The 17,208-nt window shown below is 41.4% G+C and overlaps 1 protein-coding gene across 2 annotated transcripts in view; it reads left to right on the top strand.

Annotated features, from left to right (window-relative positions):
* si:ch73-22o12.1 (nectin-2) overlaps nucleotides 1-14,769 on the top strand; it is a 78,104-nt gene extending 63,335 nt beyond the window's left edge. Inside the window, exons 7-10 of one of the 2 annotated variants that reach the window (XM_039805942.1) lie at nucleotides 11,258-11,393; nucleotides 11,565-11,643; nucleotides 11,784-11,870; nucleotides 13,059-14,769. In XM_039805942.1, the coding sequence (XP_039661876.1) occupies nucleotides 11,258-11,393; nucleotides 11,565-11,643; nucleotides 11,784-11,870; nucleotides 13,059-13,265 (509 nt within the window). In that variant the 3' untranslated portion in view covers nucleotides 13,266-14,769. The remainder of the gene's footprint in view (nucleotides 1-11,257; nucleotides 11,394-11,564; nucleotides 11,644-11,783; nucleotides 11,871-13,058) is intronic. The other variant, XM_039805943.1, reaches the window with a different exon arrangement.
* The last annotated feature ends 2,439 nt before the right edge of the window (nucleotides 14,770-17,208 follow it).

Raw genomic sequence — 17,208 nt, forward strand, 5'->3', positions numbered from 1 at the left:
GAGTGAGTGTGTGCTGCATATTTAAAATGGTCATGGATGGATTTAAACGGCTGATGGTATTTAGTGTCTCCTCAGGGAGCTGCTATGAGCCCTTAAGCTGACTCCTCTGACTGGAGTCTGACTGACTGGTGAGCACACACTAAACCTCTAATAATGACTTGTGTACACACTGAGCCCAGCACATGCATGCACTTAAACACATACACACACAAATAGGCAGGCATGCACACGTACACACACTGTCATTATAGCACACTGCTTAGTTGTGACAAGGATGCTAGTCACGTCTCTTATGCGTGGAATGGATGCATTGGGTGTGCAATAGGGGTGTGTGTGTGTGTGTGTGTGTGTGTGTGTGTGTGTGTGTGTGTGTGTGTGTGTGTGTGTGTGTGTGCGCGCGCACTCATCGGTCAATAACTCATTAGTTTTCCTTCTTTGATGTAGCAGTGTGTAAATGTTTTTAACTGTATTTGAAGATACTCTTGTGCGTTTGCAGGCGTGTCTCAGTGCGTGTGTAAAGGAGTGTGTGCATGTATGTGTGTGTCTGAGCTCTTGACAACGGTCAGATATCACACTGAGCCCCTTCAGGTCGAGCAGCAAGTGTTTCTGTCATGTTGTCTTTCATGCCGGCTTGGATTTGGGCTCCTTTAGTGTCCTTCACTGAAACACTATTGATTACCCCATACACTCTCAAACACTGAACATAAATACTGCTGCTAAGAAAATCACACGCACGCACGCACGCGCACGCGCACGCGGCACGTCGCTACGCCCGCGCGCGCACACGCGCACGCACGCACGCACGCACGCTGATAAACAGTCGGGATGGGACAGACGGGAAAGTAGGAGCATCTGAACAGACAAAAATGGGAGGTGGAAAAGATTGAAGAGTTTTGTAACATTAAAATATTCACATGAATTGTCCATTAAAGAGCATTTCCAATAAACTAACCTGCGCCTGCAACCATTTTTGGTTTTGCAACAATGAAATCAGTGGCATTGCCTTCAGTGCATTCGATGGAGGATGAGAATGTAAATTTGTTCATCACTGATGCTGAGAGGGTTTTTAACGGCAGCTACTTGTAATGTGTAGCTGTAGGTGTAATGTCGTTTGATGTATGTACCGCAGTTTGATATTTTTCATCCGTGACATGTGAGGGTTGAAGCGTGTCCACAAATGTGAATATTTGCATCTGTGCACATGCATAAGAAAGCACATCAGATTGGATGTTGAGGTCTGTGTGCACTTGTGCTTTACTGCTCGTGCAAGGCCTTGACATGTGTGTGCCTGCCAGCATGCATGCTTACATATGTGTTTGTTTTTGTACTTTAAAGACACTGGCCAAAGAGTTACAGCGTGATGTATTGTTGACAGGGCTGTTCAACCGACACAATGATGAACTTCGGTACACAGTTCTGTATTCAAAGTGCAGTGAATGTGTGTAGTGAGTGTGTCTGTGTACATCTTGAGCCAAAATACAGTATATGTTGCATTTTGCCTTTTTACCAATGCATAAATCCCCAGCACTCCACGCCAAGCAGCCAATCAACCACATTTAAACATTGATGAAACCATTCTTTAGTCCCATATAGATAAATTGAACTCTGAATGCTTTCGTTTCCACCTTCCCATCTCTTCTATATTCTATTGTTCCTGTCCACCCGCTACCAGGAGCAATGCATAACTGAATGGCAATGGAGGACACATCTTTCTTAATGAGGGTTTGAATTTGAGTTTGGCGAGAGCGTAATTTCTTGGTGTCTCGTCTGCTCGCATTGTTGTGGTTTGTCTCCAGGGGCATGGGATGAAGAGGAAAGTGAATGAATGTGAAGAGCACACAGGGCCATTATGGGTCTGTGTGTCATTAATCAGTAGCTGATGAGAGGCAGTTTGAGGAAGAGATGGGGCCTATTACTGGTATGGCACTCTCAGGACTCCGTGCGAGGCTTTTTAGGCTGCCTACTTTGCGGTCAACAATACAGCAGGTACAAACACACAGTAAACAACACTTGAAAGGAAATCATTATCCTAACAAAAAAACACAAATTCTGCAAGAGGATCATTAGTTTTATATGTCATTAAGCTGAAAGAGTGGGGCATTTGCAACTTTTCTTTGTGCCACACATACTTTTTCTCTTTGATTTCTTTCCCTCCTACACATGATCTACTTCTCCACCCTCCAGCTTGAATCTTCTATTCTTTCAGTTCTATGTTCTTTCCTATATGTTCTACACTCTTCCATCCTTCACCACTGTCTCCTCATCTGTGAGTTGTTTCCTTTCTGGCAGTCTGTGTGAGGAACTTGGTAGGAGAGCAACATGAAGAGCACTCTCATGTGAGTTGGCGAGAGTTGAGAGGAACGAACGAACTGACTCTTCCACTTCAGAGAAAGATAGTGGAAAGGAGCGGTAGCCAAGTCCTCAACGTTATTTTTTCCCCCTTTTATTTTATGTAATATTTCTGCACAACAGGCTGATGAATAGATTGCAGCACACAGAGCCTATTACAGTGTAGCATCCCAGCTGTAGGCGAGAAATCTAAGAGGATAGTGCAGTTTGTGTTGTATGTGTGGCTGAGTGGTGAGGTAATGAGGTGAGAGTCCCTTGGAGCCAGAGGTTAGCAGTGGTTAGGAGGGCAGGTAAACATACCAGCTGCTCCTGACTGCCTGGCCTCGAGGCCGCAGTGACACTGGTAGAGGAGGAGAGCGTGGTGTGGGGGTGGGGTGAGGAGAAAAAGCAGGGCGAGAAGATGTATGGGAAGCCTAAAGGCATTGTGAGGTCAAATAGGTGTCTGGATATTCTCAGATTGTAACATATACTGTGAATTAAAGTATTTTCCCTGGGTGGGTAGGTTAGCTGCTAGTTACCTCATTACCTCATGTAATTTGATCTAAGAGATTACCATAATAACCTGATTACTTTCACCTTTATATACACACATTTTCTTGTGTGTTACACTGTAATGTAGGACACCTGCTGCTATTTGAAAAGCCCTTTGAATTTCTCACTTTCACAGAAACAGTTTGACATTTTGGAAAACATGCTTATTTGCTTTCTTGCAGAGACTTAGAAGAAGAGATCAAACATATTTCAAGTGTATATGCTAAGAATGGAGCTAAATAGCCCAGATGTGAATAGCTTATCTTATCATAGAGAAGCAGGAGGAAAACAGCTAGCGTGACTCTCCCCAACCTTGAAAAATCCACCTGAAGCTCAATAATTACCAAGTTATATCTTGTTTGTTTAATCTGTACAAAAACACAAATGACAGTTTGTGGTTTTACAGGGAGTTACCTGGCCGGGCAACTTGTCACCAGATGCTGCACAGAGGTGCTGGAAGTACAAGAAATGGTTACATGGTAACAAATGGTAACTTACTATAAAACCACTAATTGTTGCTTTGACAGTTCTGTTTTTGTACAGATTTTTTTTTAAATGAGGTGGGTTAATGGCAAGAGCAATGGCCCCTTTCCCTGCTTCCTACCCTCCTACTTCCAGCGCCCTTGATTGGAGCACACCCATCTACCAACCCGGCCTTCATTTTGATCGCAACGACATATGTAAAGTTTTGGGACTGTATCTTTCAAAGTTGCGACGCTATCATGGTGACAAAATATGGCCACAGAAAGACACACATATGGTATAAACTCCTGGCAAATCCGCTTCTGTAGTAGTTCCCGCTACACTAGGTATCTCCAGAACCACATTTTGCCATGACCACGCACGCACGCACGCACGCACGCACGCACGCACGCACACACACACACACACACACACACACACACACACACACACACACACACACACACACACACAAAAACTAACTAGGTGAAAACAATACCTGCATTGCTGTCATCGCTAATAATATAACTATTTTACTGCTGTCAGAGCATTCAAAGCACAAAATAGAATACAAAATAAGTTGTCTTAATATTTTTACAATTATTCTGAACTATTAGAGAATATATACTTATAATCATATAAGTCATATAAACGTAGCATTTTAATATCATCACTTTAGTATTGTATTATAATTGGCTTAATGTTTTTAATTTAAAAGTGCTGGTTTAGACATTTAATGTGGTCCCACGGATGTGATGACAATTTAACATGTGCTTTTTGAGCACTTGTTCTGTTAAGTATCTGCATGCTGTTTCCAGCTTTACCTGTTACCTCCTACCCTTCTGTGTGTGTGTGTGTGTGTGTGTGTGTGTGTGTGTGTGTGTGTGTTGTTGTGTGTGTGTGTGTGTGTGTGTGTGTGTGTGTGTGTGTGTGTGTGTGTGTGTGTGTGTGTGTGTGTGTGTGTGTGTGTGTGTGTGTGAGAAAGAGAGAGAGGAATAGTAGGACCAGAGTGCTGCTTGTAGTACAACAGATCATTCATGTCCTGAGTGGACAGCTACATTTGGCTAATGCAACCCCGCTTTCTCTGCTGGCTGCAGCCGACCACCTCAGTGCCAGTGTAAAGTGGACTGTAAATATTGACGGGCAGACAGCAAGAGGCTAACAGCGACCTTGTCAGAAAGAAAGAGAGGGAGATAGAGGGGCAGGGATGATGGAGGCATGGAGAGGGGGAAGAGATGGAGAGGGAGAATGAGTTCCTGCCTTCTCCCAAGGCAACGGAGTGTGCTTTGATGCACTGTGGCAGGGAACACACTGTCTCCCCAGAGAGGGAGAGGGAGAGCAGCATCTCACACACACACACACACACACACACACACACACACCATACTGAGTTTTCACATTATCACCACACAGCTTATTAAAATGTCAAAACGCACACACATACACCCGCACACTCGCAGTATGTGCACCCAGATGCGGTGCCGGTGACATGAATTTAATCCTGAGACAGTTGAAATGCACGATGCTGAGCTCTGGAATCACAGTAGATTAGAAATGACCACCATCACTGATCTGCCCAAACCCCAAAACCCTGGCAACACACACACACACACACACACACACACACACACACACACACACACACACACACACACACACACACAATCAGCGTTTCCTTCTGTCAGATTGGTAGAGTCTGTCCCTTCAGAGCCGTTCAGCTGGTCGTGTTGTCCGAACAAGCGCAATCAATTTGATGTGATTTGTTTTGTGCTGAAATGAATTGTAATAGCATCATAAGTGCAGCTGAATAGTAAATGACAGTGATGGCTACGGTGATTGTGGTAGTGGGTGTAGCAAGTCTTCAACTGCCATAAAATTAATGTCAGAGGTAGCTGCAGCACTCAACTCGGTAGCACTTGCATTGATTGTGAATAATTTATAAGTGTGTCCAGGCCTGCAGCTCATGTATGTTCCCTGGCAGTGTAGCCATAACCTCTTTTTTTCAGTTTTTGCTCTTTTTCTGCCTCCTTTTGCTCACTCTCTCCCCTCCTCTTATCTTCTTCTCACTCTATTCTGTGCAGTTATCTATGTGGTTGATTATTGGGTTACTGTATTCGGCAGGTGTACACACAGCTCAACCTGAATCTATAGATGGATAGGGTGTGTGTTAACCTCTGAATCTAAAGACTAGTATTCCCCTTTTCTCTTAGTGAGCAATGAGATTACATGTACTGTTCTTTATCTTAATCTCTTTCAGAGGCCATCAATTCATTCGGTCCTAATCTCATCTCCAGGCACTCTGCTGTGACCGTGGTAGCCCGCGGTACTGTAGCTTGTGTCTCAGCTGAGTTCAAAAGGCTCGAATTTCAGCTTAAACTGGTTTGTCTCATTATGTTCAAACTTTAAGGGCAAACCTTTGCTGATACTTAAGTTTCCACTGACTTCTTTAAAACAACAAAGAAAAACTCGCTGATATTAAAAGGGAATACTAAATCAAAAAAAAAATTTGCTCCTTCAAAGACATTAATGGTGGTGGAGTGATCAAGCGCTGTTGATTTATATAATTAAATAGACATTTCTCACTATACTAAAAAGCATACTGGAGAGTGACTCTCAAAAGATGCGTGGGAGAAAAAGAGGGGAAGATGGCATGTAGCAAAATTCACATGCAGGACAATCCCACAACGTCACTGCCACATGGCAAGGCTACGTCCTGCTGAGCCAACAGGATGCCTCAGGCTTTGGATAATTTGGTCAACTGCGAACCTATCTGGAATGCATTTGATCATCAGCTACAGTAGGATTGTTTTTTCAAGGATTGTTTTTTTCTGGTGGTCTGCAAATCTCCTAAACCAAGACCAACCACATGTACAGTATATCTCAACCTCTTCTCTAATAGATCTACAGCACTCTAGAAGAGAAGATTTTTTTTCTGATTTTAAAGTTGGCTAGTTGGCATTTGGTGTTGTAAAAACCTGTGTGCACATGCCTGTGTGTAGACAGATTTGTGGAAGAGGTCAGGGAGGGTAATAAAAACAGGCTTATCTCTACTCGTTAGGTACAGGAGATAAGAGATGCAGAGGGAGACGCTGCAGATTTGTGCTGTCATATTACCAGCCCAAACAAGCGAATCCCAAATTACACCGGTGACAGGAAAGAGGGATGATGGGAGAGATGGAAGGAGAGGGGAGGAGGCAGAGATAAATGAAGCAAAAGCCCGGCCTGTGCGGGGACGCTGAGGATAGGCCAGCATGTTAACCTTAATCCCTTCAGGGAGAGACGTAAACACACAGGAAGAGAGAACACGGGATTGAGTGGGAAAGAGAGGGATGTGAGATCTTTGTCTTCTTTCCTTCATCCACTCAGTGTGTGTGATCAGCCAGTTGCAGGCAGCAGCCGGGAAATCCCTCTGTACTTATCTGAAGCCAGCATCTTAATCACAGCCTCCATCTCACTTGGCTCTTCCTGCTCCCTCACCCTCTTTTTCTCTTTTGATTCCTCTCCTCTCACCTCCTCACTCCTCAATGTCACTCACTGTTTGAAACCCGTCATCTCGACTTGACTCATCTCTCAACGAAACTCCCTTCTCTTTTCAGCTTTCCCATCAGTGACTCATATGCGTTAAGTTTTTTCAAGGTGTGCTGATCAGTCTCCTGAATATTTATTTCTTTTATAAAAGTATTTTTGCGACCGAAATGAAGAGAATAAAGGTAAAACTGAAAGACTCTCGCCACTGGCTGCAGAGCTGCGGCTGGTATTTAGCCATGCATCTTAAAGCTCCAGAGATTCTGGTGGTATTTTCATCTTGCTGAAGTGGGTCTGCGGTAATTTCCGACCGTTTCAGCCAACCATCCAGGCTCATCTCCTCTTCCTTCACTCCCACTCCATCCTCCCCCCCCCCTCCTCTGTGCCTTGTGGGAGAGTGGTGTTCTATGGTTGACTGGCTTGGCCAGGCAGGCATGGGTGAGCAATGGAGGGCTCACATATAGAAAGGGATAGATGTGTATCTGACTGTATGGTCACTGCAGTGATTGGCTGACCGAAATGGAGCTGACCTTTTTAACTTTTTTGTTTGAACTGTGGACCATCTCAGCATTCACAGTAAAGAATAAACACCACATGGTTACATAGGAGATACAGAACAGCTCTCTGCAATATATTTGGTGTTATTTGTGCAGGCTAACCATTTTTGTGTCTATTCTTCTGTTTAAATATGGATGTAGATACTGTATGTCCTTGTGAATGCATGTGATGTCTGTCTGGAAAGGAAAGGCAGCAGGGCAAAGGGCACGCTGCAGACCAGTGTGTTTGTGTAAATATGTCAGACTGTGATGAGTATGCCAGTTGCTTCTTGCGCGTACATGAGTGTGTATTTTGTGTTTGTGCAGGTCTATGGCCTTAATGTACTCTATATGTGTGGTTAAGTGCTGTATGTCCTTGGCAAAGAGCTGCAGAGATTTAAACAGGCCCAGCAGACGCACAGTACACACACACACACACACTCTCTCTCTCTCTCTCTCTCTCTCTCTCTCTCTCTCTCTCTCTCTCTCTCTCTCTCTCTCTCTCTCTCTCTCTCTCTCTCTCTCTCTCTCTCTGTCTCTCTCTCTCTCTGTGTCTGGGCTGTTTCATTAGTGCAAGACATGGCTGGTGTCCAGGGCCAACACAGAGGGCACGCTCTCGAGTTGAGTCATTCACACACAAGCACCGCACCTCAATCCCTAAAATTGGCCTCTTTTCCTGCAGCTCTCTCTCTTCTCTATCAGAGGTTATCGGAAAAGAAGGAGCCACTTTATACCTGAAACCTGCTGAGTGAAAATGACTTAGGTTGGATAATGACGCCTGTGAGATAAGGCAAAAGGGGGGGGGGGGCTCTTATAGAGTTTAAAAAAATCCCAGGAGCCAAAATGGAGGAGGGAGCAGTGTGACGATAAACAGACACAGCACTGGAATGAGGAAGCAGTAACACAAAAACACTGAAGACCAGGCAGGTATCAGGTCTAGAATAAATGTGCCCTGTAGCTGTGCACTGCTTTGGTTTTTAAGCAATACAGCACCACCATGTGGCAGATGGTTTATACTACATATATTTGAATTTATGTGATTAGATGTGATGTGTTCAATGCCAAATTTCAGTTCCAACAGTTGGAAATCTAATAGAGCCTGAATGCCTGCTAGTACTTCACATCCAGTCAGTCTCTTTTGCTTGAGTTTTTCTAAGACACCCTGGTTTTTTATTCTTCGGTTTTCTGGGCAAACCACCCCACCATGGCCATTAAATTACTAAATGGAAAAGCACTCCTCTCAGAACCGTTGTGACTTGAAAATGCCGCATTAAAATGTTCAACACACTTTTTAATGAATAAAAATCAGACTAATTATTTAGTATTGTTTATTTTAAAGTAAACATTCTTTGTTATTTTATGACCTGAAGTCTGTGTTTTATGGGTGAACGGAAATGAAAGTATGTTTTACAAGCTCATGGTTAGACACTTTTTAAGATTCAGACTGTCGCATGAATAATTAGTTTTAATTTCCTGCAGCCAAGCCTGAATTTCCTCTCAGCATAATAGCTGCTTGTCCTCATCTCTTTATTACAGAAGTGTTAGAAACCATCAACAACTTTTTTGCTGTAAATCTAGTATTTCAGTTGGTATTTTTTGAAGATAATTGTTGATTATTAGAACAGACTGAGAGATCACTTTACTCTAATTCAACCTTTATGTAAAGGATGTATGTTGGTAATGTCATTGTACTAATCAATATCCTAGAAAATATTTAGTCTCATATCAAAGTACTAATAATATATCAATCAACCTATACTTATATACAACTCACTTTTGCAGTCGAGCAAACTTCATAAAAATGTATTTTAATGCATTTTTATTCTGTTTTTATGTTAAATCTACCTAAATGTATATATAGTTTGCAATGTATTAAAATAGTCATACAAATACAGCCTGTTGTGTGTTACATGCAAATGTAGTTATTACAGAGCGTTGTATATAAATGTAGTATATACAGAGCCTGTCTTACTAACAAAGCTACAGTGGTTGTTAAAATACTGGGAAGGTATTTAAAGCAAAGATTTAATTCATGTTTGATTTGAATCTTAAGAAGGAAACACATAACGTATAAATGAAACCCATATTCCACTCCATGTATGAGTGCCGTGGCAGTTTGTGTCCCTCCAGAAGCAGAAAACTACTTTAGATGCAATGAGGGCACCAGCACGTTGGTTTTGCGCTGGGGGACAAAACAATGGAAAACTTAGTTGTACCCCACAGAATAAATCCAAACAACATAATTAACTCAGTTCACCCCATCAAAAGAAGATTTCTATTTGCTATATCCAGGGAACCCCTTTTGTTTCATTGTTAAAGAGTTGGAAAGCTTAGCGGTTATTGTTGTGACTATGCAGATAAAGGTGCACATTGTGCTTTTGATATTGACGGTTCAGAACCACTTAGATTTTTCTTTTTAAATGTCATGTTTTTCATTTTGTCATTCCCATTATTTCACTTTTCAAAATTAATGTTTATAAAGATGGTTCACAGAGACCTCCAAATATGGGTTTTGTGAATTACTTAGCACGATAAAAAGTATAAAAGAGAGTGGAAAACCAAAGCTAGGGTACAGCCAGGGTCAGCAGTAATAGATGATGTGCTGGGTTGTAATGATAAGTAAAGAAAGAGATGATCATTGGGACATTTTTGTGTGTGCAAAAGAATGAAAATTATTTTTAGGACATATTCAAAGTAGTCTATTGTTAGAGGAGAATTGTAATTAGAGGACTAACAACATTCAATCATGACCCTTCCAATTATTAGGACCAGGGTTTGTTCTCATCAAATGAGCTTCAGAGCCTCTCTGCCCTTTAACGCCCCCTCATTAGCATAATCCCCTGGGATTTCTGGGGGATAATGAGCCGGGTTGCACCTTCAGTAAACACACAGTGTGCGCGTGCGTGCGTGCGTGCGTGCCGTGCGTGCGTGCGTGGTGTGCGTGTGCGTGTGTGTGTCGGTTCATGTTCAGTGTGGTCGTGGTTCATTAGTGGAACCTCCGATGATTCCTCTAGTTCATCTTAATCATTCATGTGACTCAACGCTCTAATCAAGACCCTTTCTGTACTTCACCAGCACAGTGTTTCACTTAGCCCACACACACACACACATTGCTGAGTCTCTCTTTATTAAGGCCACCCTTTTTATTGTTAGTCCTGGGTCCGACAGTGTGGAGTAACTTTACTTATCTTACATGCAGACTTGAACTATATAGAATGTAGTATGTAAATGTTGTAATGTAGTTTTTCAGGAGATAACCCCACTCATTTAGGGCTAACCCTGCCCCAGAGCAGGGCCAGCAAGCTCTAGACTAAAGTTTGGGTTAGCTCACTTGGATTGTGCCAGTGTGAATGCTTTCTTAGCCTGGGGTCAACCGCTCCATTCCAGTCCATTTGCTAAGCTAAGCTAACAGGCTGCTAGCTGGAGCTTAATATTAAACGGACAGAAATGATGATAGTATCAATCTTCCCACCTAACTCAACACCAGAATGCAAATAAGCATATTTCCCAAAACCGTCCTTTGATTGTTGCTTTTTCTTGTAAAGTACTGCAAAGTTCTACCTCCTCTGGTTTAAAGAAAAAAAAAAGTGATTTAAATGTAACAATGTCACAACTGGTTGCACTGCTCACAGCAACAATAAGTGACAAGGGGTCAGGGTGGACATGGTTTTATTTTGAGGGTTCATAAGGCCAAAAGATTGTAAACCATTGTGTTAAATAATAGGCTATATAAAACAAGTAAGGCTTTGTTATGGAATGGACTTTAGCAGTGCCGTCCAGTTAAAAAAGGAATTAATGTCCACTTCGGATCTTGTTTAATGGTATTGTCGGTCTTCTTTTTCTAATTTTACCAGATACTCGTCTTCCAGAGAAGGGTGCTTCTACAGGCAGCATCATAGGAGCCATCATTGGGGTCGTAATACTCTTGGCCATCATTGGAACAGCCATAGCGATGTACCGCAAACACAGTAACAAGAAACTCAACGGAGAGTGAGTATCTGTTTGACTGAATAAGTTTGGATGACTACAGTTTACTTCAGTTTACTTTACTATTGTTTTTTTTCTCTTGTCTGGCTGTTTGTTCTGTGTGTTATTTTCAAATCGGTTCATTAGATGAAATGCCACGCTGTATGTCTCATATTAATCTAATTCACTAGACAGCCGTATGTGTTTGTATTTCAGTGGTCCACCCAAGTACAAGCCCCCTCCCCCCAAGAAGACCACCAGCTCCGCTAGCAGAGTGAGTCACCTTCGACAAAAGCCTGTCAGGACAAGCGTATCAAAAACCAGACATTTGTGGCATTTTGTTCTACACATAGCTTAAAAAAGTTAACCCATTCGATTTTATCTCCTAAAATATTGTGTTTGATGTTTGCTCAGCAACTGAACATAAGTTATGCCCCGGTGACTGAGGACAGACCTCTGCAAGACCAATACTACACTACCCGGAGTGCTGAGCCAGTCACGGTAAGGGAACATGTTTGTTAAAAATTACACCCTTCTTAATGCTGTTGGATCAATCTAGAAGAGATCCATCTATCAATGCAATTACATTCTAACTTTACTGTAAGGGCACACTATTGATATCTTCATTTGTATTTTTGTAGTATGTATGTGTGTGTATGTCATATGTCTGTGTGCCTATGTGTATGTAAGATGTGTGTAAGCTATTGGACACCTTCATTTCCTTCTGAATACATAGTCTATCTATCTATCTATCTATCTATCTATCTATCTATCTATCTATCTATCTATCTATCTATCTATCTATCTAAGCCAATGTTGAAAGTGCAGAAACATTGTCTTTCAGGGAGAGAGAGAACACTTTAAAATATACTAATAAACATCAAATATTATGCAGTGTTTAATTAACACTTTCCTTGTTGTACAATGTGGAAAAGTTGTAATTCTATTTTAAGCTTTTTTTAAGGGAATATTAGGGTTGAGGGTTGAAAGGTTTAATGAAAAATCAACATTCTAATAACCAGATCCTTCATTTATTTCTTATGCTGTCAATTTGTGGCGTCATAGATAAATTAAGGTGTGTCTTTTATTTATTTCTTTTATTTTACCTTTTTAATATCGAACAGAGATTTGGAAATCTCAGACGCCACTGACTGGAGTCTGATAAAACTTAATGTTAACTGGAGTCTGATCAAAGTTAATGGGTAATGGTGTGTCACTGCACAGCTGCAGTAGTGTTAGAAATACACTGGTTAGCTTAAGGACACAGCTCGAGGACTGTGGTCCACTTCTGTGGTTCAGGTTTTGCCACAATGCGAGGAAGTGATGGAGTTCACTACTAGGTTTTAGCTTCCTTTATTTATTTTTGTTTCACTCATCAAGCCAAGGGGGTAAACAATTTCTTTGATCAGTACTTGAATAGTTCAAAGTCAAATCATCAGACATAGATAAAACTTTACCTTAAAATATGGACAGAAAACTGCTGTATCATGTTTTAGTCTTTCAAGAAAAAAAAATCCTGAATGCAAAAATACCTTGTGCACCAGATGTTTTTGAAAGGGCAACGAGTGGGATAAGACTTCAGTTGTCTGTTATTAAAACAAGTAGACACAATGTTTGTTACAGATTGAGCCGAATAGAAATGTTATCATACATGAAGGATGACGTCTACTGTTGCCTTGTTGCTGGCAGGACCTGGATGCCTACCATTACGATGATGAGAATGGCGAAGATGTGAGGGAGCATTATCACTCTGCTGCCCCCTCTGGCTGGGATGATCCCGGAAACAATGAGGTCCCTCCTCCTTACATGCACACAGACAGCGACCCCCAGGACTATCATCAGGGCCCCAATGTCAAACGTGGGGAAAGCTTTGTGTCGCCCGCCATGTTTGTGTGAGAAGACACGGAAGAGGCGTGTGTGTTTGTATGTAAATATGTGTGCATGTGTGAGTGTACATTTCTGCAGGCTTACATGAGAAAGGGATAGCTTGAGCAATGCAAATGCAAAATGTGAGGATGTGTGAATGTGAATTTTATGCTTAGCTACGAATTCTGAGGTCTGTGCTGCAAAGACAGAGTTCTGTTTTGCCATTTTGTTTAAAAATATTTATCTGTGATCAGGTTGCCACTACTATGAAATAATTGGGTTCAGTTGTATGTTGCTTATTTTGAAAATTAAACAATTTTTAAACCTTGATCAGCTTGAGCCAGTATAATATAAAATGTTGCTAATGTACATTTACACAACTGTTTATACAGTGGCAGGGATATATTGAAACTGTTAATGTTCAAATGTAGATAAATCAAAGACAATGTCGTTTTAAATACCATATGCTGTGTATAAATGTTACCATCATAGTCAGGACATGAACACATTTTAAGTACACTGTTACATTACAATAGCAAGAGCATGTTTCAACTAAACTTCCTTGCATTATTGAATGTGGAGTATCGCACACATTATGGTTACTTACATAACTTGGTTAGCAGAAACACAATGCATGGGTACATGTTGCTTCTATCTAGTCGTATCTGTCTGCTGTTGTTGGTTTACAAACCCAGCTGGGATGAAGTTGGTGTAAAACAGGCATCCTTTGGAGAAGCTATTAGCTGCGGTTAATCAGGCAGCGCCGAAACGAGACTTACGAATCGTAATGGCATCAGGGTGTAAACTGCAGTGAGGGGGATAACTGCAGCAGCAATACTCTTATTTGTGTAAATGTTTGATTTTAATTTTTTTTTACTTGTCTTCTGCATCTGGCCTTTGCCTTCCTTGTGAAAATTCAGTGGCACATGGTTCACCTCAGGTGGAAGGGAACATAACTTGAGAGCTAGCAACTGATGAAACTTGATTTGTCTGTAGCCTTCTTGCTGTAACATTTGATTGTTGTTTTTTTACTTGCATCCATCCATCCATCCATCCATCCTCCCTTTTTGTGGATATCTGTTACTTTAAAAAAACTGTAAACTTTTTTTTTTATTTTTCACTTTTGTCTATGAGCATGCTCAGATGGATTAGGATAAATCTGGATTATGTCAATGAAATCTGTTGCAATTCATCTCTAGTGGAGGATTAGTTCTTCATGGAGTTTAGACAGGACACAGAGCCTGATAGTAAACTGATATGTCCATCCATTATCAGGGTCAAGGGTTAAACAGGTCAGTAAATGCTTAGTCCATTATTTTTCTGCTCAATCACAAACCCAAAGGTGTCTCTGTGTGTTGGTGCCAACTGGTTTATTTTTTATCAAATAGCCTTTTGAGAAATGTGATCTATTTTCTCTTTTACTCAATTAAGATGTTAATTTTAATCTATTTTGCTCTTCGGGAATTATATTTTGAAAGTCATATTGACGGTTGTTGATTCAATAAACCTATTGTGATCTGGGTAAACAAGTTAACTAGAGTTGTTAATTTCTTTATTCTTTGCAGCTGCAGATATTTTTCACCTCCAGTTGTAATTCCACCATTTTACCATGTGGTAGCAGTATGGACTGAAAGTATAGGAGGGTTTAGCACAGCAGAGAGTCACATCTATGACTAGTACATGATAACATCTAATACAGAATATTTTTTGGGGAAATAGGGAGTGCTTTAGTTATGAGTGAGTATTGTCCCTTAATACATTTATCAGTAAATCATAAGGTAGAGTACAAGCATAAAAGTGCACTCCGTCAGACTGCAGCTGCAGTATCTACAGATGTCCATGTGAGGGCTCTAGAATTGAAAGGCTGAAACTGCGAGAGGCTTTAGCACACCTGATACAGAGGCAGGCCCTTGTTCTCTGCTTCCTCCGCTCATGTCTGACTCATCTATTTCTAATCTTAGGCTGCATTTCCTCCAATCCCGTACTCACAGTCCATGAAAACGTCTACTGGCACGAGAAGAGGACCATTTTTAGATCCGCGTGATTCATTTCTAGCACTGAGAATGCACCAGAGGAGCCCAAATGTCCATGCTTTTATATAATATATCTTTTATAGTGAATATATAAGGAATACATACATCACCTTCCTGCACCACTGATGCACGTTTAACAGTCTATGGTTTAAACCAATTGTGTCGTGTACCTTATCCATATTGAGTGCAGCAGAGTCCTGATGAGCCAGGCCTGGTGCAGACTCGCCTCTCCTACTGCAGATAAAGGTGAGGCCTGACTAGCAGCCCGCCATGACTCTGCAGTCTGCTCTCTGCCTGTATTCTGATCACACAGCTAGATGAGGATTCTAAGAAGAACTCAATGTGTAAGGGGTTTACTGCTGACATAATATATTCTGCAACTGAAGGCCATTCAAGACTTAACACCAAGGTCAGCTCACTCTGCAGAAGCACTGAAAACTTCCACTGCTCTAACCAATATGGTAACTGATTTAACTGATCAGTTTAAGATGGCTTCCATGAACATGATTATTTATTAATGTAGTTTTTCTAATTTTAGTTGAATTGCAGAGCCCTATACTCAGTGTTGTAGTGAAGGGTTAGGTCTGGGGTATTATGGAGTATACCCACCTATTAGCTAAAAAGCTGTGTGTGTATATATATATATATATATATATATATACAGTGCCTTGCGAAAGTATTCGGCCCCCTTGAACTTTTCGACCTTTTGCCACATTTCAGGCCTCAAACATAAAGATATAAAACTGTAATTTTTTGTGAAGAATCAACAACAAGTGGGACACAATCATGAAGTGGAACGAAATTTATTGGATATTTCAAACCTTTTAAACAAATAAAAAACTGAAATATTGGGCGTGCAAAATTATTCAGCCCCCTTAAGTTAATACTTTGTAGAGCCACCTTTTGCTGCGATTACAGCTGTAAGTCGCTTGGGGTATGTCTCTATCAGTTTTGCACATCGAGAGACTGACATTTTTGCCCATTCCTCCTTGCAAAACAGCTCAAGCTCAGTGAGGTTGGATGGAGAGCGTTTGTGAACAGCAGTTTTCAGTTCTTTCCACAGATTCTCGATTGGATTCAGGTCTGGACTTTGACTTGGCCATTCTAACACCTGGATATGTTTATTTGTGAACCATTCCATTGTAGATTTTGCTTTATGTTTTGGATCATTGTCTTGTTGGAAGACAAATCTCCGTCCCCGTCTCAGGTCTTCTTTGCAGACTCCATCAGGTTTTCTTCCAGAATGGTCCTGTATTTGGCTCCATCCATCTTCCCATCAATTTTAACCATCTTCCCTGTCCCTGCTGAAGAAAAGCAGGCCCAAACCATGATGCTGCCACCACCATGTTTGACAGTGGGGATGGTGTGTTCGAGGGTGATGAGCTGTGTTGCTTTTACGCCAAACATAACGTTTTGCATTGTTGCCAAAAAGTTTGATTTTGGTTTCATCTGACCACAGCACCTTCTTCCACATGTTTGGTGTGTCTCCCAGGTGGCTTTTGGCAAACTTTAAACGACACTTTTTATGGATATCTTTAAGAAATGGCTTTCTTCTTGCCACTCTTCCATAAAGGCCAGATTTGTGCAGTATACGACTGATTGTTGTCCCTATGGACAGAGTCTCCCACCTCAGCTGTAGATCTCTGCAGTTCATCCAGAGTGATCATGGGCCTCTTGGCTGCATCTCTGATCAGTCTTCTCATTGTATGAGCTGAAAGTTTAGAGGGACGGCCCGGGTCGTCGTAGATTTGTAGTGGTCTGATACTCCTTCCATTTCAATATTATCGCTTGCACAGTGCTCCTTGGGATGTTTAAAGCTTGGGAAATCTTTTTGTATCCAAATCCGGCTTTAAACTTCTCCACAACAGTATCTCGGACCTGCCTGGTGTGTTCCTTGTTCTTCATGATGCTCTCTGCGCTTTAAACGGACCTCTGAGACT

Source organism: Perca fluviatilis, chromosome 7 (assembly GCF_010015445.1).
Source record: "Perca fluviatilis chromosome 7, GENO_Pfluv_1.0, whole genome shotgun sequence".
Taxonomy (NCBI): domain Eukaryota; kingdom Metazoa; phylum Chordata; class Actinopteri; order Perciformes; family Percidae; genus Perca; species Perca fluviatilis.